This window comes from Ylistrum balloti, unplaced genomic scaffold, assembly GCF_031769215.1.
Source record: "Ylistrum balloti isolate Yb309-2 unplaced genomic scaffold, AGI_CSIRO_Ybal_v1 Utg370448, whole genome shotgun sequence".
Taxonomy (NCBI): Eukaryota; Metazoa; Mollusca; class Bivalvia; order Pectinida; family Pectinidae; genus Ylistrum; species Ylistrum balloti.
Genome location: NW_026782298.1, coordinates 1,554,394 through 1,579,561, shown reverse-complemented (window position 1 = coordinate 1,579,561; position 25,168 = coordinate 1,554,394). Strand labels below are relative to the sequence as shown.

Here is a 25,168-nt window from a genome sequence, read left to right as displayed (position 1 = left end):
TATTATAGAAATTTCCTTTGTGAAAGTCCAACCTATCCGTGCCGACTTATTTCCACTAATCTAATGAAAACAAACACACATTTTAAAATGGACAATTTTTTGCGAGTATTGAACGACTTAAGAGATCGATCGTTCACGCAATCTGAGAAGGATTATATAGTTCTATTTTATATCTTTAAAATGAATCCTTTTCGTTATTACGAACAGTATAAAAAGTTTACATTCGATAAAAGCACAGTAAATAAATGTGTCATTATCGGTTGATAAATAATAAATAAGTTCCAGAACATTTAAAATTGGCAGTACCCTTGTTTATGTACATGTAAATTGAAGGACTACAACAGAAAATAGATTAAAAGAAGCCGGATATGGAAAGTGCAGATCAGAGACCACCGGGATATTCGTATGCGTTTCCGTTCGAGACTCCATATACAATAAGTCCGAATTCTGTAGTACGAGGTTCGGTGTACACGTGGTATACTCCTGGGACGACCTTCACCTCAACGGAGCTGTGGATATAGGACAACAAATCATAGGTGCCATTGTGGACATTGAAGTATCCGTGTGACGTCAGGTTGACACGATTGATCCTAATGTCATTAATGTTATTGGTAGGAATAATGATTGACAGATAATTATCGAACCCTGGTCGATCCGACACAGTAATATCGTAATCCAAGCGGAACTGATGAACTGACGGTATGACCGTCATGGCCGGTTCACTACGACCCAATCCCTCCGCGTAATGCGCCACCAGCACAGGATGGCTGCTGTTTATAAAGAGAATTTCAGGGCTGTTCACTTCGATGTTTCTGAAATCCCCGACTTCAGATAATATGAAACCGGACATTTCAGAATGATCGCTGATTTTTGTATCAACAACGGTCATAGGATAAGCAGCTATAACCCGGACAAAATATGCCTGGGTACTAACTAGAGGTGGCACGATGTAAATGGATCCTAAACGCGACACCGGTGGCACCATTTCCTGTAGATGATTACAAGTTCCAACGTCAACTGGAACGCTGGAACATTGACTCCCAGCTTGTACTGCGATTGGATAGTTACTCTTGACGAGTGTTCCCGTGACGTCACCTGTGTGTGTAAGTTCAAATGCTTCCAGCGCGTTCAGATGGATTGTGAGAGTCTGCCTATCATTGTATGCATTTCCGTCGTAAAAGTAGACCTGATCTGTGTGTAACTTTATCTGTATAGTTGTGCTGTCTCTCACAGCTGTTACGCCAATAAATGTCTTAAATATTCCATTCTTGTCGAAGGAGGGTATGACATAGGTGTCTGACAAATCACGGACGGGAAGAACAAAAAACCCATCGATGGTGGAAGGATCATGATACATCGCGTGCAGAGTGACGTCATTTGAGGTAATTACTTGGATGGCTTTGTTTTCAATCGCTTCCTTACTTAATTGTAACGATTGTGGAACTTCAATTCTTTTACTTCCGGTGGTATATGTATAGTTTAGGCACACGAAGCCTCTTAATCCCCGAAGTGTCAGACTTCCGGTTTCGTTTGATGCCAGCAGTAGGTCGAGATGGGAGTCGCTGGGAACTTTATTGGTGGGATATAGAAACACGAACTCCTCGCCGCCTGTATAAAGTACACAGAATGACAACGTCCATGTGCTCTATTCAAAATAACAATAAAAAAACAAGAAAGTCTCTGCAACATTAATTGTCAGATTAGCAATAAATCTATGTGTTTATCTAAGCCTGTTATATGAGCTTGTAACTGTATACACAGAAATAGAGAATATTGTTGTTACTTGATAATGCTATTGTGCTATCCAGATCAAAGTTACGTAATTGGTGTAAACATTTTGTTTGTTTTTGTTTTTATTTTCTTTTGTCATCCACATATATTTATCATCATAAGCAATCCTCATCACCATCACCAAACTATCAATCATTGTCACCGTTTACACACTAATCATCAATTCTGATCTTTATTGACAATTATTGTTGCTCTGCATCCCAATAATGACCATTTAAGGATGTGCCATGTTTGGGTGGTGGAGGAAAGTCGGAGTACCCAGGAAAATTAACATCGATCTGCGGTCAAGCCTTGGGATCCGCGACCAAGACTGTGATTGGCTAGTTATAAGGACGATCAGACGCCTTAACCAATCGGACACAGCGACCACTTTATCTACGTCATAGTTCATTTAAAGCCACTAATAATTGAAGTTTTATATCTATCAGTTTTCAGACCCCCTTCTGAAATTTTTTTTAACAATGATATTGATTTACATTGTCTACTATTCCAATAAAGTTATAGAGTTCTAAGATTTTTGATAAAAGTTATAAAAAGGTGGTTGAATTTACGATATAATTAATAATGGAAGATTTTGTATCTATCATTTTTCAGACCCCCTTCTGAAAAGTTTTTTAACAATGATATTGCTTTACACATTGTCTACTATTCTAAAGAAAGCTATAGAGTTTAAGTTTTTTTAAATAAAAGTCCGGTAAAGCTATAAAAAGACTGAATTACGATATAAGTATTTTAGCAATAGGGGAAAGCATCCTGTTATCCTAAATGTTTAAAACAGATGTAAGGTTAACTGATTATAATGTTATATCTTAATGCTAAATCAGAAATAAATATCCTGGATATGTGTCGCATTATTTTTCACATCAAAGTTGTTACGTTAAGCAATATGCACTGAAACATGGGAGCTTCTCTGGCTCCAAATGCAATTTTACGCAACGCGCACCCATGTATCAACTTTTAGACACCTGAGCCTAATCCAGTGTGAACAATAGAAACTTCAGTCCTAAAATCAGGTACAGGCGCAAAGGACACACAGAGGGATAAAGAAACTGCCTCTTTGCTTTAGCGAGGAAATTTTTGCTGTGTTTACAAACAATTTTTACACAAAGTATGTAACTAACCTTTTTAGAATGAACAGAAGTAGAAAGCTTGATACCGTAAAAATGACTTTTGCTTATTCGTGCGACAGATATTTGTGCTAACTTTGAATTTCTATAAAATAAAAATAAGTTTTAAGCTATATACAACTGATTTTTTACCCTATATTGTAGATCACTTTCAGACAAAACTATGAACAAACTCATTTCTAAATTTTCCAATCGACTCATTTCATCTTTGTGGCAAGTCACTTTAATTTATTAGCGTTATGTTTGTTTGGGAAATGGGATTCGTTTTTCGCTGACTTGCAGTAGTATTTATCAGAAAAGATTGAGAGATTTCCTGTTGTGTGCTGGTCAACCACTTTTGAAAATATTATCCCTAGCAGCCGTATTTATCGCAAAAAGATTTAAGATTTAAAAATCAATATATATATATATAATTTAAAAAGCTAAACAATCCTTTCAAGTATTTTTATGACAACTGACATATTAGTTTATAGCTTACCGGAACGTGGCGTGACGTCACATAAACTTGGTCTAGGTGTGCTGGTTGATGGCCTTTCCTGAGTGGTGTAGAACTGCAGGTCTTTAAATTTCAAAACATCAATTGTTCCATGAATTATCAACAAACTATGATTGGGGATAAAAGCATCGTCTGGAATTATTGTGGAATGAAAGAAATTTCATGCACATCGGTTTATATCAGCAGAAAAAGTTTACATAAAATTCAGTTCTCTGTCTGTATATCACATACATAGATCACAGTTCTCTGTCTGTATATCACATACATAGACCACAGTTCTCTGTCTGTATATCACATACATAGACCACAGTTCTCTGTCTGTATATCACATACATAGACCACAGTTCTCTGTCTGTATATCACATACATAGATCACAGTTCTCTGTCTCTATATCACACACATAGATCACAGTTCTCTGTCTCTATATCACATACATAGACCACAGTTCTCTGTCTGTATATCACATACATAGACCACAGTTCTCTGTCTCTACATCACATACATAGATCACAGTTCTGTCTCTATATCACATACATAGATCACAGTTCTGTCTCTATATCACATACATAGATCACAGTTCTATCTCTATATCACATACAGAGATCTTGTAACAGTGACCAAAGTATACACAACACATCGTCTACAGAACTTGTATCACAGACTAAATATACACATTACATCGTCTACAGAACTTGTATCACAGACTAAATATACACACTACATCGTCTACAGAACTTGTATCACAGACTAAATATACACATTACATCGTCTTCAGAACTTGTAACAGTGACTAAATATACACATTACATCGTCTACAGAACTTGTATCACAGACTAAATATACACACTACATCGTCTACAGAACTTGTATCACAGACTAAATATACACACTACATCGTCTACAGAACTTGTATCACAGACTAAATATACACACTACATCGTCTACAGAACTTGTATCACAGACTAAATATACACACTACATCGTCTACAGAACTTGTATCACAGACTAAATATACACACTACATCGTCTACAGAACTTGTATCACAGACTAAATATACACACTACATCGTCTACAGAACTTGTATCACAGACTAAATATACACATTACATCGTCTACAGAACTTGTGACAGTGACCAAAATATACACACTACATCGTCTACAGAACTTGTATCACAGACTAAATATACACACTACATCGTCTACAGAACTTGTATCACAGACTAAATATACACACTACATCGTCTACAGAACTTGTATCACAGACTAAATATACACACTACATCGTCTACAGAACTTGTATCACAGACTAAATATACACACTATATCGTCTACAGAACTTGTATCACAGACTAAATATACACACTATATCGTCTACAGAACTTGTATCACAGACTAAATATACACACTACATCGTCTACAGAACTTGTATCACAGACTAAATATACACACTACATCGTCTACAGAACTTGTATCACAGACTAAATATACACACTACATCGTCTACAGAACTTGTATCACAGACTAAATATACACACTACATCGTCTACAGAACATGTATCACAGACAGTGATATACACACTATCATCGTCTACAGAACTTGTATCACAGACTAAATATACACACTACATCGTCTACAGAACTTGTATCACAGACTAAATATACACACTACATCGTCTACAGAACTTGTATCACAGACTAAATATACACACTACATCGTCTACAGAACTTGTATCACAGACTAAATATACACATCACAGACTACACACTACGTCTACAGAACTTGTATCACAGACTAAATATACACATTACATCGTCTACAGAACTTGTATCACAGACTAAATATCGTCTACAGAACTTGTATCACAGACTAAATATACACATTACATCGTCTACAGAACTTGTATCACAGATTAAATATACACACTACATCGTCTTCAGAACTTGTATCACAGACTAAATATACACACTATATCGTCTACAGAACTTGTATCACAGACTAAATATACACACTACATCGTCTACAGAACTTGTATCACAGACTAAATATACACACTACATCGTCTACAGAACTTGTATCACAGACTAAATATACACACTATATCGTCTACAGAACTTGTATCACAGACTAAATATACACACTACATCGTCTACAGAACTTGTGACAGTGACCAAAATATACATACCACATCGTCTTCAGAACTTGTATCACAGACTAAATATACACACTACATCGTCTACAGAACTTGTATCACAGACTAAATATACACACTACATCGTCTACAGAACTTGTATCACAGACTAAATATACACATTACATCGTCTACAGAACTTGTGACAGTGACCAAAATATACACACTACATCGTCTACAGAACTTGTATCACAGACTAAATATACACACTACATCGTCTACAGAACTTGTATCACAGACTAAATATACACACTATATCGTCTACAGAACTTGTATCACAGACTAAATATACACACTACATCGTCTACAGAACTTGTATCACAGACTAAATATACACACTATATCGTCTACAGAACTTGTATCACAGACTAAATATACACACTACATCGTCTACAGAACTTGTATCACAGACTAAATATACACACTACATCGTCTACAGAACTTGTATCACAGACTAAATATACACACTACATCGTCTACAGAACTTGTATCACAGACTAAATATACACACTACATCGTCTACAGAACTTGTATCACAGACTAAATATACACACTACATCGTCTACAGAACTTGTATCACAGACTAAATATACACACTACATCGTCTACAGAACTTGTATCACAGACTAAATATACACACTACATCGTCTACAGAACTTGTATCACAGACTAAATATACACACTACATCGTCTACAGAACTTGTATCACAGACTAAATATACACACTACATCGTCTACAGAACTTGTATCACAGACTAAATATACACACTACATCGTCTACAGAACTTGTATCACAGACTAAATATACACACTACATCGTCTACAGAACTTGTGACAGTGACCAAAATATACATACCACATCGTCTACAAAAGTGATAGCATCTGGAAACATCAAAGGTAAATTATTTCATAATCGACTTTACTTGTTAATGAATTGAAAAACTGTGTTTGGTAAAGGAAACCACTTGAAGGAGTAAAAGAGTATCTTGTAAAACTAGGCAACCGATACTATAAATAACCGTCATTTACAAATAGAAAATGACAGAATTTTTGCACTCAGATTTACTTAAAGTTCTTATTGAAGACATACCAATGTGATTATTATATCTCATAAACCGTTGCATGAAGTAGGTCAAATATCATTTCTATTTACACTTAACATTTCGTACAACTTTAGGTCCGAAGATGTTGTTATCGTCTGCGATGCAATGTATTTGGTATGGGTATCAGAACTTACTTGTATGTTTGTATTGTCGCTACATCTTTACAGACAAATGTATAATCAAGGTCAGGACGGGAACACATCACATCATCGATGCAGGAATTACCATCACCGGTAAATTCTGACGGGGAGAGACTGTGTGGCTCCTTTGTGTCTAAAGGCACGACTGTGGTCTCCGTCACCAGGGAGAGACTGTGTGGTCGCTGTGTGTCTGAAGGCACGACTGTGGACTCCGTTGCCACGGAGAGACTGTGTGGTCCCTGTGTGTCTGAAGGCACGACTGTTGTCTCCGTCACCAGGGGGAGACTCTGTGGTCGCTGTGTGTCTGAAGGCACGACTGTGGACTCCGTTGCCACGGAGAGACTGTGTGGTCCCTGTGTGTCTGAAGGCATGACTGTGGTCTCCGTCACCAGGGGGAGACTCTGTGGTTCCTTTGTATCTGAAGGCATGGCTGTGGTCTCCGTTACCAGGGGGAGACTCTGTGGTTCCTTTGTATCTGAAGGCATGGCTGTCGTCTCCGTTGTTGGTATAGATCCTAATATGAAGTGTTTTAGTGTAAGTTTCATAAATAAATTGATGGAAATACATATCTGGTGTCAAAGTATAGAACGTTAAGTTCGAAATAGTTGAGATTTTTTCATATTGAATTCTCAGAAATCTTTAGCGGAAGTGACTGGTACAGTAATTTGCAACCAGTAAACTCAGGTTCAATAGTCAAACAAATGTTCTGTAGAACATGTTAAGTCGTGTAATAAATGTATAACTGTGTGAGACATGTATAACTGTGTAAGACATGTATAACTGTGTAAGACATGTATAACTGTGTAAGACATGTATAACAGTGTAAGACATGTATAACTGTGTAAGACATGTATAACCGTGTGTAGGACATGTATAACCGTATAACACATGTATAACTTTGTAAGACATGTATAACTGTGTAAGGCATGTATAACTGTGTAAGACATGTATAACTGTGTAAGACATGTATAACAGTGTAAGACATGTATAACTGTGTAAGACATGTATAACAGTGTAAGACATGTATAACTGTGTAAGACATGTATAACTGTGTAAGACATGTATAACAGTGTAAGACATGTATAACTGTGTAAGACATGTATAACTGTGTAAGACATGTGTAAGACATGTATAACAGTGTAAGACATGTATAACTGTGTAAGACATGTATAACTGTGTAAGACATGTATAACAGTGTAAGACATGTATAACTGTGTAAGACATGTATAACTGTGTAAGACATGTGTAAGATATGTATAACTGTGTAAGACATGTATAATCGTGTAAGACATGTATAATCGTGTAAGACATGTATAACTGTGTAAGACATGTATAACTGTGTAAGACATGTATAACTGTGTAAGACATGTATAACTGTGTAAGACATGTATAACTGTGTAAGACATGTATAACTGTGTAAGACATGTATAACTGTGTAAGACATGTATAATCGTGTAAGACATGTATAACTGTGTAAGACATGTATAACTGTGTAAGACATGTATAACTGTGTAAGACATGTATAACTTTGTAAGACATGTATAACTGTGTAAGACATGTATAACCGTGTAAGACATGTATAACCGTGTGTAAGACATGTATAACTGTGTAAGACATGTATAACCGTGTAAGACATGTATATGTATAACTGTGTAAGACATGTATAACCGTGTGTAAGACATGTATAACTGTGTAAGACATGTATAACTGTGTAAGACATGTATAACTGTGTAAGACATGTATAACCGTGTAAGACATGTATAACCTTGTAAGACACGTATAACCGTGTAAGACATGTATAACTGTGTAAGACATGTATAACCGTGTGAAAGACATGTATAACTGTGTAAGACATGTATAACAGTGTAAGACATGTATAACTGTGTAAGACATGTGTAAGACATGTATAACTGTGTAAGACATGTATAACTGTATAAGACATGTATAACTGTGTAAGACATGTATAACTGTGTAAGACATGTATAACCGCGTGTAGGCATGTATAACTGTGTAAGACATGTATAACTGTGTAAGACATGTATAAGTGTGTAAGACATGTATAACCGTGTAAGACATGTATAACCGTGTGTAAGACATGTATAACTGTGTAAGACATGTATAACCGTGTGTAAGACATGTATATGTATAACTGTGTAAGACATGTATAACCGTGTGTAAGACATGTATAACTGTGTAAGACATGTATAACTGTGTGTAAGACATGTATAACCGTGTAAGACATGCATAACTGTGTGTAAGACATGTATAACTGTGTAAGACATGTATAACTGTGTAAGACATGTATATGTATAACTGTGTAAGACATGTATAACCGTGTAAGACATGCATAACTGTGTGTAAGACATGTATAAGTGTGTAAGACATGTATAACTGTGTAAGACATGTGTAACTGTGTAAGACATGTATATGTATAACTGTGTAAGACATGTATAACCGTGTGTAAGACATGTATAACTGTGTAAGACATGTATAACTGTGTAAGACATGTATAACCGTGTAAGACATGTATATGTATAACTGTGTAAGACATGTATAACCGTGTGTAAGACATGTATAACTGTGTAAGACATGTATAACCGTGTAAGACATGTATATGTATAACTGTGTAAGACATGTATAACTGTGTAAGACATGTATAACTGTGTAAGACATGTGTAACTGTGTAAGACATGTATATGTATAACCGTGTAAGACATGTATAACTGTGTAAGACATGTATAACCGTGTGAAAGACATGTATAACTGTGTAAGACATGTATAACTGTGTGTAAGACATGTATAACTGTGTAACACATGTATAACTGTGTAACACATGTTTATCCGTGTTACACAAGTAATAATGTGAAACACCCGTGTAACTCATACCTTACCGTGTAACACACGTGTAACTCATACCTTACCGTGTAACACACGTGTAACCTATATTTTATCGCGGAACAAATGTATAACCCTGTAGCACATGTATAATCGTGTAACACATACACAACTGTGTTACAGATATGTAACCGTTTAGCATGTAACATTAGATTAACCTTGTACCATATATTTTATTGGTAAGCACGTGTATAGTCATGTAACACGTGTATATACGTGCATGAACTTTATAACCATGAAAGTAAGGTTTAATAATAGGAATGGTGTTAAACAATATTTGACCTTATATTCAGCACAAGGTCATGACCTTGAAGTTTACCTATGGTAGAGGTTGAATCACATAATCCACACGACTTCAAACATCCGAAATGAATGACAGCGTCAAAGTGTTCACAAATGTGTAAACTACTCTGTAAATAAGGACATTCTGTGCTCCTGTCCTGGCACAAACCCGGAGATGTCAGCTGTAAACCGGAAGAAGTGGAACCGCCATCTTGTATACTAGATGCGACACCTCTGCACAGATTACACGTCGCCGGGCATAACTGAGTGGCAATGACGACGTTGTTACAGACATGTAGGCCAAAGACTGCACATGCGCTGTTATCATGACATCCGGGAACTGTGGTAGAGCCTATAGATGACACTACAAAATGGAATGATATAAGCATTACAAACGGGCGTTTAAAAAGTGTAGCTTTCAAGGAAATATTGCTGTATAATGATCTCTTATCAAAACCATGAACAATTCAAAACAGCTGTTACTTGTGTGGTGTCTCTCACATTTACTGCATTCACTGTCTTATTTTTTTAAATAAGAAAAAGCAACATGTCATTGTTTCAAATCGCTTCACTTGTTTCGTCCACATACTGATTTCAGCATCACCTTCCGTGGTAGAAAGCGTGTTGATTTCACGGTTGCATAAGTCGGTGTCGCAACATGTCACTTCCGGCTTGAATGCATCACGCTTACGCCTTCCGATGACATTCGGCGGAGACTCGGAGCCGTCGCAAATCTACGTAAAAACATTCATATTTGAAAGTATAAGATTCTCTTTATCTTAATAAATTTGCTGTAGTAGCAAATGATTCGATATGGGTTTTGGCATTAACCATTGTTTGATCTGTGTTTGTTCTTTAAATTCTGTATCGTTTTCAATTCTTTTTGCTTATTTCCTGTTTTTGAAGTTTAAGAATTAGCGATAGCGATAACCTTTAACTATCTGAATTAAAAGATCCTTCTGTCTACTGTACAATACCTGTGTATAGGCGTTAATCATTAGACATTAGATCAGCAACATTACCGTTTCGTACAGACACTCCAGATGATAAACCGTCTCTCCCAACAGGTCTTGTGTCTTGTGCATGCCACATTTCTGATAAAATGTTAATTGAATGTTAACCGTGTTTATTGGAAAAAAGCGATTGTGCATACACTTTCAGCGAAATTAACTGAGATGGTTATAGTGACGAATTATAGTCGCTTCATAATAGTAACGTAATACATTATTAAATTTATTAATAATGGACATTTTAAGTGGTAAATAAGTAGAAACATTCGGTAAACATCAATGATACCTGACACATTATACTTATGAAACATATTGTTTTAGGTAGATACTGTATTACTTTGTGTGTGCGATTGATGATCAAGCTAATTGCCACTAATTACGATTACAGATCAAGATTATAACACAATGACTATGCTTATTGGTCCATGTCTACGCTTATTTATAAAGAATATTTCCCAATGACTACGTTTATTTATAAAGGTTATTGCCCAATGACTACGCTTATTTATAAAGATTATTACCCAATGACTACGCTTATTTATAAAGATTATTGCCCAATGACTAAGCTTATTTACAAAGATTATTACCCCATGACTACGCTTATTTATAAAGATTATTACACAATGACTACGCTTATTTATAAAGATTATTACCCGATGACAACGCTTATTTATAAAGAATATTGCCCAATGACTACGCTTATTTATAAAGAACATTACCCCATGACTACGCTTATTTATAAAGATTATTACCCAGTGACTACGCTTATTTATAAAGAACATTACCCCATGACTACGCTAATTGATCAAGGTTATTGTCCAATGACTACGCTTATTTATAAAGATTATTACTAGCTGTCTACGCTTATTGATTATATTCTGTTGATGTAAAGTACAGCCGTGAGACCTTTTTCTCTGATTAGATCGACTGTTTTCAGTTCGTGGATAAATCTCCTCAGTTACATATACCGTATTGCCGTGAGACCCTTCTCATTTTGACCGTCGTAGTATAGGTAGTCTTTTTTCAATTCGTGTTGAGATTTCTACAGAGATACGAAAGGTATGCTGGTGGGCCCAAATCACATGCTTTCTGGCAAACTATCAAACCTTTCCTTTCTAAAAAAAAGGAAATACTTCACATTCCAACATCATACTGAAGGAAAATGAAGCCATTGCTTGTGACCAATTAGAGGTGGGCAAGGTTTTTAATTATTTTATGTAAATGTGGCTGGAGATATTGGGAATGATGAAGACCTAGTAAATGACGACACCATCTCTAAAATAAAAAGCCAATAATGTATACAAGACAATTTTGTTTAGTTCTAAGAAGGCAACGGGTTTTGATGGCATCTCGTCCAAACCCTTGAAGGCCTGTAATGCTAGTATCAGTTATCCTCTAAGTAATGTGATACATTTTAGTTTTAATGTAAATACCTTGGAAAGAGTTATGTGTGGTAAACAGCTTGGTGAATATCTTAATAGTGTTTTTAATTCTTTTTTGCTGCCTTCAGACCAGGATTTAGATGTCAGACTACCCTGTTAAGATTGGTCGAGGACTGGGGTAGGGCCTTGGGCAACCCTGAGTATATCGCTGTCATTCTCATGGATCTTTTGCTAAGGAAACTGCATGCGTATGGTCTTAGTGCTGAATCACTGGACCTGGTAACTAGCTACCCGAGAGGTAGATCATGTTAGGCTACAAATGCAGTGACTGATTTGAAGTGTTCAAAGGGGTTCCTCAGGGCTCAATTATGGGGCCCCTCCTTTTTAGCAATTTTATAAATGGCATGTTTTTCAGGGCAACTCATCCAAACTCCATAATTATGCGGATGCTAATAAAATTAATGCATCTAATAGATACCCTCTTATTCTCAAACGGTCCATTGAATAAGATTGTTCAAATCTGGTTAACTGGTTTAGTAAATACCAAATGAGGGCAAACCCTGATAATTTCAAGCTATATGTTCAGGCTGGAAATCTATTGACCTTTATGTTTTATTTGAAATAAAAAGTGTAATTATTAAGCCCGAAAAAGACAGAAATTACTTGGAGTTAATTGTGATGCTCATATTTCAAAATTTTACTTGAAGGCTTTTAGACAACTGGATGTTCTAAAAAAATGCGAGGTTTTTTTTCAACTTAGCAAAGCAGACGGTGATATACAATTCTTTATATAATGTTATTATATCCAGTTTTCAATTTTGTTCTTTAGGTTTGCAGTTCACAAATATAAAAAAGTGTGAGAAAGATGGAAAAGATCCAGGAGCGTGCCTCGATATTGGTTTAGAGCGATTTTATCTCACCTTTTATTCATGTTTTAAAAACAACAAAAAATATTATTTTACATGTCAAAAGGATTAAAGATACGTACTATGAAGTTTTTTCAAATACTACACAAGCTGAATATATACAGGATTTAGTAAAAATTTTAAATTTTATTCTTATTTCAATAGAGATTACACAGCCACGTCTAAAATCTGAAAGACATGGACAGAGATCATTCTGTTATGAGGATGGCCCCATATGTAATTGTCCTATCTGTGGATGGTAAATAGATCTCATTTAGCTATTATACTTTCCATTGTCTTTTCCTTTTCTTATTTTCATTTTTGTTTGGTCAAGGAATTTGGTCGGTAGGGACTGACCTAACTACCTATTCTTTAACCTTCAGTTTTATATATCTTTTCTTAGGATGTGTTGTTTTTCACCAAAAATAATGTCTAACTGAATTAGTTTTTCTTGTGATTATAATTTAATTAATAATGTAATTAAGCTATAGTTTTTTGTGCTATGAACTCACTTTCAGTTGTGTTATAAACAAATATTTATGTTGATGCCATGCCTTATATATTATGCATGTTCTGTTACTTTTGTTCTTTGTGTTATATTTTTTACGTTTTGTCGTAAACGTAGGTCTTCTGAGCTAATGTTTCATGTTTTATTGTATACGACAGAAAATAAAATTTCTTGTATCTTCAGTAGAAAACATAACCGGGTCTCTTTTTAAAAACAGAAAACTTAGCGAATCACAGAAAACTACTCGGGTCTCTTTTTAAAAGCAGAAAACTTAGCGAATCACAGAAAACCTACTCGGGTCTCTTTTTAAAAGCAGAAAACTTAGCGAATCACAGAAAACCTACTTCTCTTTTTAAAAGCAGAAAACTTAGCGAATCACAGAAAACCTACTCGGGTCTCTTTTTAAAAGCAGAAAACTTAGCGAATCACAGAAAACCTACTCGGGTCTCTTTTTAAAAGCAGAAAACTTAGCGAATCACAGAAAACCTACTCGGGTCTCTTTTTAAAAGCAGAACACTTAGCGAATCACAGAAAACCTACTCGGGTCGCTTTTTAAAAGCAGAAAACTTAGCGAATCACAGAAAACCTACTCGGGTCTCTTTTTGATAGCAGAAAACTTAGCGAATCACAGAAAACCTACTCGGGTCTCTTTTTGATAGCAGAAAACTTAGCGAATCACAGAAAACCTACTCGGGTCTCTTTTTAAAAGCAGAAAACTTAGCGAATCACAGAAAACCTACTCGGGTCTCTTTTTAAAAGCAGAAAACTTAGCGAATCACAGAAAACCTACTCGGGTCTCTTTTTAAAAACAGAAAACTTAGCGAATCACAGAAAACCTACTCGGGTCTCTTTTTAAAAGCAGAAAACTTAGCGAATCACAGAAAACCTACTCGGGTCTCTTTTTAAAAGCAGAAAACTTAGCGAATCACAGAAAACCTACTCGGGTCTCTTTTTAAAAGCAGAAAACTTAGCGAATCACAGAAAACATACTCGGGTCTCTTTCCCAAAAAACATGCATAGTTTCATGTATACCTGTTAGTTACACTCAAACGTTTGGCTTCTATCCTTTTCCTTTTCAGTTTTTTTCACATAGGTTCTAACTTCGTCTTTAAACACGTGGCGGTAATTTGGTTGAGATAAATCTAAGATGCCGGGGTCTATTACCATTCAACAGTTTCCTTTCTACAGACGATCTGTTATACACACTAATTAACTGCACGTTCAATACAATATGTCTAATATTCCTAGTGTTATTGTGGCGTTCGACACCGTCTGACATATCAAAATTTTCCCCTTATAAGTATAAACAAAACACGTAATGTTTGGGTTTGTTTGGCTTTTTTGTGGATTCTTTGTTTCTGATTAAATATTCAAATCGTTGAAATAAACCCATGTAGAACATACATGTCTTTTACAAAACAGGAGTTAACATACAGACAAGTTCACCCCTATATCTACATGTACGAATGGTTCCAGGGTGTTTACATAAACGTAAAACACATCGTGAATTTTCTTATTGTAACTGGGGTGGTCGGGTTGCCGGGTGGCGCAGTGGTAATGCACTCGCCTTTCACCCAGCCGACCGGGGTTCGATTCCCGGAACGGACGTGAAAAGGTTAGGGGTCACGTGGGTTTTCCCCGGGTACTCCGGTTTCCTCCCACTATAAGACCCCTCGCGCGCTTACATTCGGGCCAACAAGAGTGATTAGTATAAGTTGATATAACTTGTTTCGCAATTGTTTTAGAATAAATAAAGTTTATATTAACGGGGGTACCTTTTTGGCCTTTGCATTTCGAAGGCCTACACCGCGACCCTCTATAAGAAAAAATAAAAACAAACCAAACGGCTTTTCTGATAAAGATTTGGCAAAATTCACGTATAGTCGATCTATAAAAATGAAATTGGAAATTTCAACGGATATGTACGATTTGTTTATGGATAACCTTGTGTCAGAGAGGGTGATGTCATGATGACAAAAAGTTTGTAAATAACGTCAATCAGCAGTATTTTCCTGGAATCTTCTTTAATAAAGCAAATACGCACAACCGCAAACCGCCATCAATGTCCGGTGCAGGTAATAATTTAGAATTAACTACCTGTTTTTAGGTGATTTATTAAACAGAGAAAGTGACATTTTCTGATTTCCTGATGCCGATTATCACTTTTGATTAATCACCTAAAACAGTCCGATAAGTGTTTACAGCTGTGTCCAGTGCACTACTCAATACGTTTTTGCAATCGGCTCGCTTGATTTTTTCCAATTAATATAACCGAAAAATCTTAACCACTATATCTATTGCCTTTGATAATTTCGAGACTTTTCTTTTCCAACAAGCTTTAAAACTGTTCATCATTTATCATGAAAATCTTCTGCCGTCTGTCATCTTGTCAAAAAATGACATAGGATTGCGATGTTCTGACATCATGGAAAATCCCTTGTTACTATAATTTGGTACCAAATGGTGTTGCAGGATTGTTATACCAACCCAAAACGCCATTATGACGTCACGGAAAGTCCATCGTTTCTATATTTGGGTGCGACCTGGTATAGTTGGATTGATTAAAGGTCGATGATATTATTGAGAAATGTGGAAATGTTTAAAATCAGCCAATCAGAAAGCATGAATAGAACAGTCAGAAAATAGAGATGCACACTTGTTATTGTAGTTTAAAACGACCACTGAATTTACATTAAGGTGATACAATAAGTTATCTCCCCTTTATAGTACTTTCTAAACATCGGAGTACCGAAATTCGTAGAAATTTGACCCCCTACGCCGAATCTTTTTAATGACCGTGGGCAATTTTTCGAAGTGGTTAATGACTTTAAGTAGTTTTCTACCTGGGTCGTTGTATACTTTACACCAGAAGGACACTCTTCGGGCAGGTGAGCTAAAAACTTTGCAAAAAGACATGAAACTTTTTTTTTATCTGCTTTGATAATGAAGACATTAAAAAGGCAAACTGACTTATACATTACATAGACAGTGTCAATTTTTGTGTTACTGTACCACAGCGACAACGGACATATTCTTGTTTACTACATCAATGACAACTCACATAGAGACTGGATACAGGGGTGTTACTAGCATTTACCTCGTTCTGACTACATTCGCGATGGTATGTACAAATCCGAGGATTCCGAGAAGAATAACATTCGTAACACTGCAGACCTATTCAAGGAAAAGATGGTAATCGATCAAAGTTGATAACAGTTATGTGTCTTTTACATCGTTAATAATCGATAACGTTTTGGATTTTTTTTTTAAATGAAGGATTTTAGAACGGTCCTTACATTTGCATCAGTGTATCATATCAACATAATAGATTATAAAAAACGTTCTAAAAATAACATTTAATATAACATCAGTAAAACATGATATCTTTGTGCTGAAGCATACTAAAGTGTCTAGAATGTCTGTCGTTCCAACGAACCAGGGTGACGAGAATTATTTTCTTTTCCTTAAGTCTGTCCGTACAACATGCCAGAGTGACGTGAATGTCTGTCACTACATCATCTCAGAGTGATGTGAATGTCTGTCCCTACATCATGTTAGAGTGACGTGAATGTCTGTCCCTACAATATGTTAGAGTGACGTGAATGTCTGTCCCTACAACATACTAGAGTGACGTGAATGTCTGTCCCTACAACATACTAGAGTGACGTGAATGTCTGTCCGTACAACATGCCGGAGTGACGTGAATGTCTGTCCCTACAACATGTTAGAGTAACGTGAATGTCTGTCCCTACAACATGCTAGAGTGACGCGAATGTCTGTCCCTACAACATACCAGCGTGACGTGAATTTCTGTCCCTACAACATATTAGAGTGACGTGAATGTCTGTCCTAACATCATGCTAGAGTGACGTGAATGTCTGTCCATACAACATACTAGAATGACGTGAATGTCTGTCCCTACAACATACTAGAGTGACGTGAATGTCTGTCCCTACAACATGCCGGAGTGACGTGAATGTCTGTCCGTACAACATGCCGGAGTGACGTGAATGTCTGTCCGTACAACATATCAGAGTGACGTGAATGTTTGTCCCTACAACATGTTAGAGTGACGTGAATGTCTGTCCCTACAACATGTTAGAGTGACGTGAATGTCTGTCCCTACAACATGTTAGAGTGACGTGAATGTCTGTCCGTACAACATACTAGAGTGACGTGAATGTCTGTCCCTACAACATACTAGAGTGACGTGAATGTCTGTCCCTACAACATACTAGAGTGACGTGAATTTCTGTCACTACATCATCTCAGAGAGACGTGAATGTCTGTTTCCACATTATACCAGAGTGACGTGAATGTCTGTCCTAACAACATGTTAGAGTGACGTGAATGTCTGTCCCTACACCTTAGTGTGACATAAATGTCTGGGTTTTTTTTATAATATCATAGAGTGCCGTGAATGTTTGCCTCATAGAGAAATGTGAATGTCAATCCCTGCAACATTCTAGACTGACGTGATTGACTGTCTATACAACATTTTTTAATGGTGTGAATTTATGTCTTTACCACATATTAGACTGACACAAATATCTCTCCTTACATTATTTTAGAGTGATTTGAATGTCTCTACTTACAACATACTAAAGTGACGTAAATGTCTGTCTGTCCGACAACATACTAAAGTGACGTAAATGTCTGTCTGTCCGACAACATACTAAAGTGACGTAAATGTCTGTCTGTCCGACAGCATACTAAAGTGACGTAAATGTCTGTCTGTCCGACAACATACTAAAGTGACGTAAATGTCTGTCTGTCCGACAACATACTAAAGTGACGTAAATGTCTGTCTGTCCGACAACATACTAAAGTGACGTAAATGTCTGTCCGACAACATACTAAAGTGACGTAAATGTCTGTCTGTCCGACAACATACTAAAGTGACGTAAATGTCTGTCTGTCCGACAACATACTAAAGTGACGTAAATGTCTGTCTGTCCGACAACATACTAAAGTGACGTAAATGTCTGTCCGACAACATACTAAAGTGACGTAAATGTCTGTCTGTCCGACAACATACTAAAGTGACGTAAATGTCTGTCTGTCCGACAACATACTAAAGTGACGTAAATGTCTGTCTGTCCGACAACATACTAAAGTGACGTAAATGTCTGTCCGACAACATACTAAAGTGACGTAAATGTCTGTCTGTCCGACAACATACTAAAGTGACGTAAAAGTCTGTCTGTCCAACAACATACTAAAGTGACGTTAATGTCTGTCTGTCCGACAACATACTAAAGTGACGTAAATGTCTGTCTGTGACGTAAATGTCTGTCTGTCCGACAACATACTAAAGTGACGTAAATGTCTGTCTGTCCGACAACATACTAAAGTGACGTAAATGTCTGTCTGTCCGACAACATACTAAAGTGACGTAAATGTCTGTTTTACTAGAGTGACTGTGAATATGGTTCTATAACTGACTTCAATAGCGTGAATGTATTTTATAACTTAATAGTGGCATGGTATACATGTAATAAAGTCTTTTCACTGCAAGTACATGTATGAAACAAAATGTTGAAGCAAGTAATAGACTTACCTGTAATACTAGGTGCCACCAAATTAAATAATATCATCCACACACAGACTGTAAATAACCAAAGGCGTCAGTAGCAGTCATTTTTCACACCGAAACGGCTACATACAACACTCCTACAACTCACTATTTAACCGGTATAGACAGTAAAGTTACATTCGCCATACATCCGTGTTCCACCCGCTCCATGAAAAAGCTAAATTCCTCAGAAGAGAGAAAAGGTACGTCCCAACAACACACTACTTGCCGATGTACATAGATCAGCTCTATCTGTCATAAATCCTTTATCTACCCAGCTCCCTACAAAACGCCATTTTCTAAGAATTGCAAGAAAGTGTCATTTATCATATATCCTTGGTCTTATTCGTTCGCTAGAATATGCTGATATCCAGGTATTAAACGAAAAGTGACATCCTTTCTCCAGTATTGTGTTACTCTGCTACCTACAACAAGCTTTTTGTCCACTAAGGAGTGGAAAGTTACACCTGTTCTACATTCCTGCTCTATCTCGCTTTGTACAACACACTATCTACATAACGCAGAGAAAACTTACTCTACCCTTCCCGGAACACTTCTCAGCTAATGAAGAGGGAAAAGATACACCCGTCCTATATCCTTGTTCTACGTCTGGACCCGCAACACGTTAATTACACGTTAAAGAGAGTCCTTCATACTTGTTTTACTACACTATCTACACAATAAATTTACAGCAATTTTGAATAATCACGTTTACCCAGATTTAAGGTACAAATTTCTGACAAGAGACTATCACCCACCTTTAGCGGCGCTCACCATGTCTCCGGTGCATCTACAATCTATACTGAGTGTCTCTGTTGTGATGACATGGCGGGAAAGTTTGTTTTTCACTTATTTCATAACATCAATATTTACCTGTCCTTATCTTAAATCTGAGAGAAAGAAACATTTATTTGAAGTAAGGGTGTCGAGAAAGAACTTTTTTCTCGTGTTCTGAAAATTGATACTCAAGTTATCTCTGCTTTTAAGAGGCAAATGTTTGAACGTTCACCGGGCTCCTAAACAGAATGTCTCTGTGGATAAAATTTAATGGGACCCTGTTCCTATTATGATGACCGCGAGGTATGTATCGTCCTTCAGAACACGAATCAGCAAAACATCCGAATGACGTCACAGCGTATCACCACATTTGTCTGGTGCTAGGTAGGGCAAAACGTGTATGTTTAACTACGATAATACGGCTGTATCCCGGAACGCATACATTTTATAAACATTTACCTGGAACTTTGTTTTTACAATGATTATAGTCTATATCATTAATGTTAGTTCGGTTTTTACAGTGATTATAGTCTATATCATTAATGTTAGTTCGGTTTTTACAGTGATTATGGTCTATATCATTAATGTTAGTTCGGTTTTTACAGTGATTATGGTCTATATCATTACTGTTAGTTCGGTTTTTACAGTGATTATGGTCTATATCATTACTGTTAGTTCGGTTTTTACAGTGATTATGGTCTATATCATTACTGTTAGTTCGGTTTTTACAGTGATTATGGTCTATATCATTACTGTTAGTTCGGTTTTTACAGTGATTATGGTCTATATCATTAATGTTAGTTCGGTTTTTACAGTGATTATGGTCTATATCATTAATGTTAGTTCGGTTTTTACAGTGATTATGGTCTATATCATTAATGTTAGTTCGTTTTTTACAGTGATTATGGTCTATATCATTAATGTTAGTTCGGTTTTTACAGTGATTATGGTCTATATCATTAATGTTAGTTCGGTTTTTACAGTGATTATGGTCTATATCATTAATGTTAGTTCGGTTTTTACAGTGATTATGGTCTATATCATTAATGTTAGTTCGGTTTTTACAGTGATTATAGTCTATATCATTAATCTCAATAGTAGAATTGGCAATGTTGCTGATTACATAGAGTCTGATAATGTACCAAAACCTATTGCCCATACACTCTCTAATTTATTCGTATACAATAATGACACTGTTATGCCAAAACGTACATCTTCTGATGGGACTGTTAACACTTTTGGTAGTAAACTACTTCAACTCTGTAAAAGTACTGGTCTTCGTGTATGTAACGACAGATCACCTGGTGATAGCACCGGTAAACTTACTTTTTACAATCACTTAGGATCAAGTGTAATTGATTATGTACTCATACAAAAGGAACCATTTGGTATGGTCACCAAATTTAATGTATGTGATTTTAATGAATGGTCTGACCATGCGCCAATTGATTTTGTATTTAATGTTACATCTCGTCCGTCTGAAAAACAAGCCGGTGTTGATAATAATGTCAAAAATGATTTACCATCAAATATGTATAAGTGGAACACTGATGAAGAAGATCAAATAAAAAGTAATTTAGACAATAACATTCATATATTACAAGACCATTTGTCCCTTAATGTAGAATCTAAACTAAATGTTTTTGATGTATATGTTTCCTCTATTCTTAATTATGGTTGTGAAACATGGGGTTTTAATTCTGCGGATGTAGTAGAAAAAGTACATATTGATTTTTTAAAAAGAATTTTGAATGTAAAAAAGAGTACTCCATCTTTTATAGTTTACTCAGAGTTAGGTCGCTTGCCTTTACATATTATCAGAAAATGTCGTATAATCAAATACTGGCTAAAACTTATTAAATGCGATAATTGTGTTCTTAAATCAATTTATGAAGAAATGAATGAATGTTATCAAAGAAAATGTAATTGGCGTTGTCAAGTTAAAAATCTGTTATTCTCTTCCGGTTTTGGAAATATATGGTTAACACATTATGTTGATAATGAAAGTTATTTTTGCAGTCTTAAGCAGCGCTTGACTGATAATTTTATTCAGGCAAGGAATGAATTTGTTGACCAGTCATCAAAATGTTACCTGTATAAGTTTCTGATCGACAGTTTTACATTGCAATTTTATTGGACAAAGTCTATCCCTGCTGTGTATCTTAAACTCATCTCTAAATTACGGCTCTCATCGCACCAGTTATCCGTAGAAGAGGGACGGTATCGTAATATTCCGAGGGCAAATCGGCTTTGCCGTCATTGTGATCAAAATCAGGTAGAGGACGAATTCCATTTTGTATTGGTCTGTTCACAGTATGTAGATAATCGCAAAAAATTTATAAAGAAGTATTACTGGAACCGTCCATCGTCTTATAAGTTAATTCAATTGCTTTCTGCAAAAAATAGAAAAGTGCTGTGTAATTTAGGAAAGTTTTTGCAATTAAGTTTTTTTAGCTAGGTCTAGATTCTACCATTAAATTACTACTGTTTCTGTCTCTAGGTTTATATGCGTTATATTTACTGTTGTCGTCTATCTCCTGACTACACCACTTTGTAACTGTTATAATAAGCTTTATGCCCAAACTTATGTAACGCTCAGATAATGCAACTTTGTCTTCTGTCGTCCGACTTCTGTTTGTTAGATCTATTATATTAATATATTGTATTCTCAGCATCCCATCTTCCATTAATTTGTATATCTTGTACATCAATATTAATTAACTGTATTGAAACTAAATGCGTATATGCTGTACAAGAATGTTATATATGTACTCTGTATACTTATGAGCCGTAAGGCTTAAAGTGAATAAACAATACCATACAATGTGAGTGACCTGTATTTTTACCTGTGGTTCTCACCTGTACATGTATAAAAAAACTCAGCCAAAAAAGGGGAATAAAATAAAGTAATTAAAGACATAACATAATAAAAAAAATATATGGTGACATAATGTACATGTAATTATTGTGCCGTGTATGGTGACATAATGTACATGTAATTATTGTGCCGTGTATGGTGACATAATGTACATGTAATTATTGTGCCGTGTATGGTGACATAATGTACATGTAATTATTGTGCCGTGTATGGTGACATAATGTACATGTAATTATTGTGCCGTGTATGGTGACATAATGTACATGTAATTATTGTGCCGTGTATGGTGGCATAATGTACATGTAATTATTGTGCCGTGTATGGTGACATAATGTACATGTAATTATTGTGCCGTGTATGGTGGCATAATGTACATGTAATTATTGTGCCGTGTATGGTGACATAATGTACATGTAATTATTGTGCCGTGTATGGTGACATAATGTACATGTAATTATTGTGCCGTGTATGGTGACATATTGTACATGTAATTATTGTGCCGTGTATGGTGACATAATGTACATGTAATTATTGTGCCGTGTATGGTGACATAATGTACATGTAATTATTGTGCCGTGTATGGTGACATAATGTACATGTAATTATTGTGCCGTGTATGGTGACATAATGTACATGTAATTATTGTGCCGTGTATGGTGACATAATGTACATGTAATTATTGTGCCGTGTATGGTGACATAATGTACATGTAATTATTATGCAATTTTTAAAGATGTAATATTATTTTTGTTGTACATTCCAAAATGATATAAACTATTGTGATATCATTTCCACAGAAGTGTGATGCCATTTAGTGCACGGGTAAACGCCACATTTTTATCACTATGACGGATGTGAGAATGAGCTGTGAGCTCTATTGTGGGTCGTTTCAAAACCATTTTGGCAAAAACTGTAGAGCGCATGCGTTTCCATCAACAGGTCTAAGGTTAGACGCTCGACCGTAGAATCAATAAATAAAAATAATTGCGTTGTCTTTTCATCAATATTGTTCTTCAATATTTATTGTCAGCTTGGATTTTAAAAAAAACGTGATTATGCTTGAAATGTTGATTTTCCAACCGTTTTTGCTGATTCGTGTTCTGAAGGACGATACATACCTCGCGGACATCATAATAGGGGCAGAGTCCCATTAAATTTTACCACAGAGACATTCTGTTTAGGAGTCCCGGTGAACGTTCAAACAGTTGCCTCTTAAAAGCAGAGATAACTTGAGTATCAGTTTTCAGAACACGAGAAAAAGTTCTTTCTCGACACCCTTACTTCAAACAAATGTTTCTTTCTCTCAGATTTAAGATAAGGACAGGTAAATATTGATGTTATGAAATAAGTGAAAAACAAGCTTTCCTGCCATGTCATCACAACAGAGACACTCAGAATAGATTGTAGATGCACCGGAGACATGGTGAGGGCCGCTAAAGGTGGGTGATAGTATCTTGTCAGAAATTTGTACCTTAAATCTGGGTAAACGTGATTATTCAAAATTGCTGTAAATGTATCGTGAAGATAGTGTAGTAAAACAAGTATGAAGGACTCTCTATAACGTGTAATTAACGTGTTGCGGGTCCAGACGTAGAACAAGGATATAGGACGGGTGTATCTTTTCCCTCTTCATCAGCTGAGAAGTGTTGCGGGAAGGGAGTAGAGTAAGCTTTCTCTGCGTTATGTAAATAGTGTGTTGTACAAAGCGAGATAGAGCAGGGATGTAGAACAGGTGTAACTTTCCACTCCTTAGTGGACAAAAAGCTTGTTGTAGGTAGCGGAGTAAAACAAGACTGGAGAAAGGATGTCACTTTTCGTTTAATACCTGGGTATCAGCATATTCCAGCGAACGAATAAGAACAAGGATTTTGATGAATGAAACTTTTCTTGCAATTCTTAGAAAATGGCATTTTGTAGGGAGCTGGGTAGTTAAAGGATTTATAACAGATAGAGCTGATCTATGCACATCGGCAAGTAGTGTGTTGTTGGGACGTACCTTTTCTCTCTTCTGGGGAATTTAGCTTTTTCATGGAGCGGGTGGAACACGGATGTATGGCGAATGTAACTTTCCTCTCTATACCGGTTAAATAGTGCGTTGTAGGAGTGTT

The 25,168-nt window shown here is 36.1% G+C and overlaps 1 protein-coding gene across 1 annotated transcript; it reads right to left on the bottom strand.

The window, feature by feature from the left end:
- Positions 1–382: 382 nt before the first annotated feature.
- LOC132554858 (IgGFc-binding protein-like) lies at positions 383–7,333 on the bottom strand. Its single transcript, XM_060219181.1, has 4 exons — positions 7,010–7,333; positions 6,843–6,861; positions 3,397–3,477; positions 383–1,608 (listed from the first exon to the last, which is right to left on the bottom strand). Exons 1-4 carry the CDS (start codon positions 7,331–7,333, stop codon positions 383–385), a joined length of 1,650 nt encoding a protein of 549 aa, XP_060075164.1.
- Between the last annotated feature and the right edge of the window lie 17,835 nt (positions 7,334–25,168).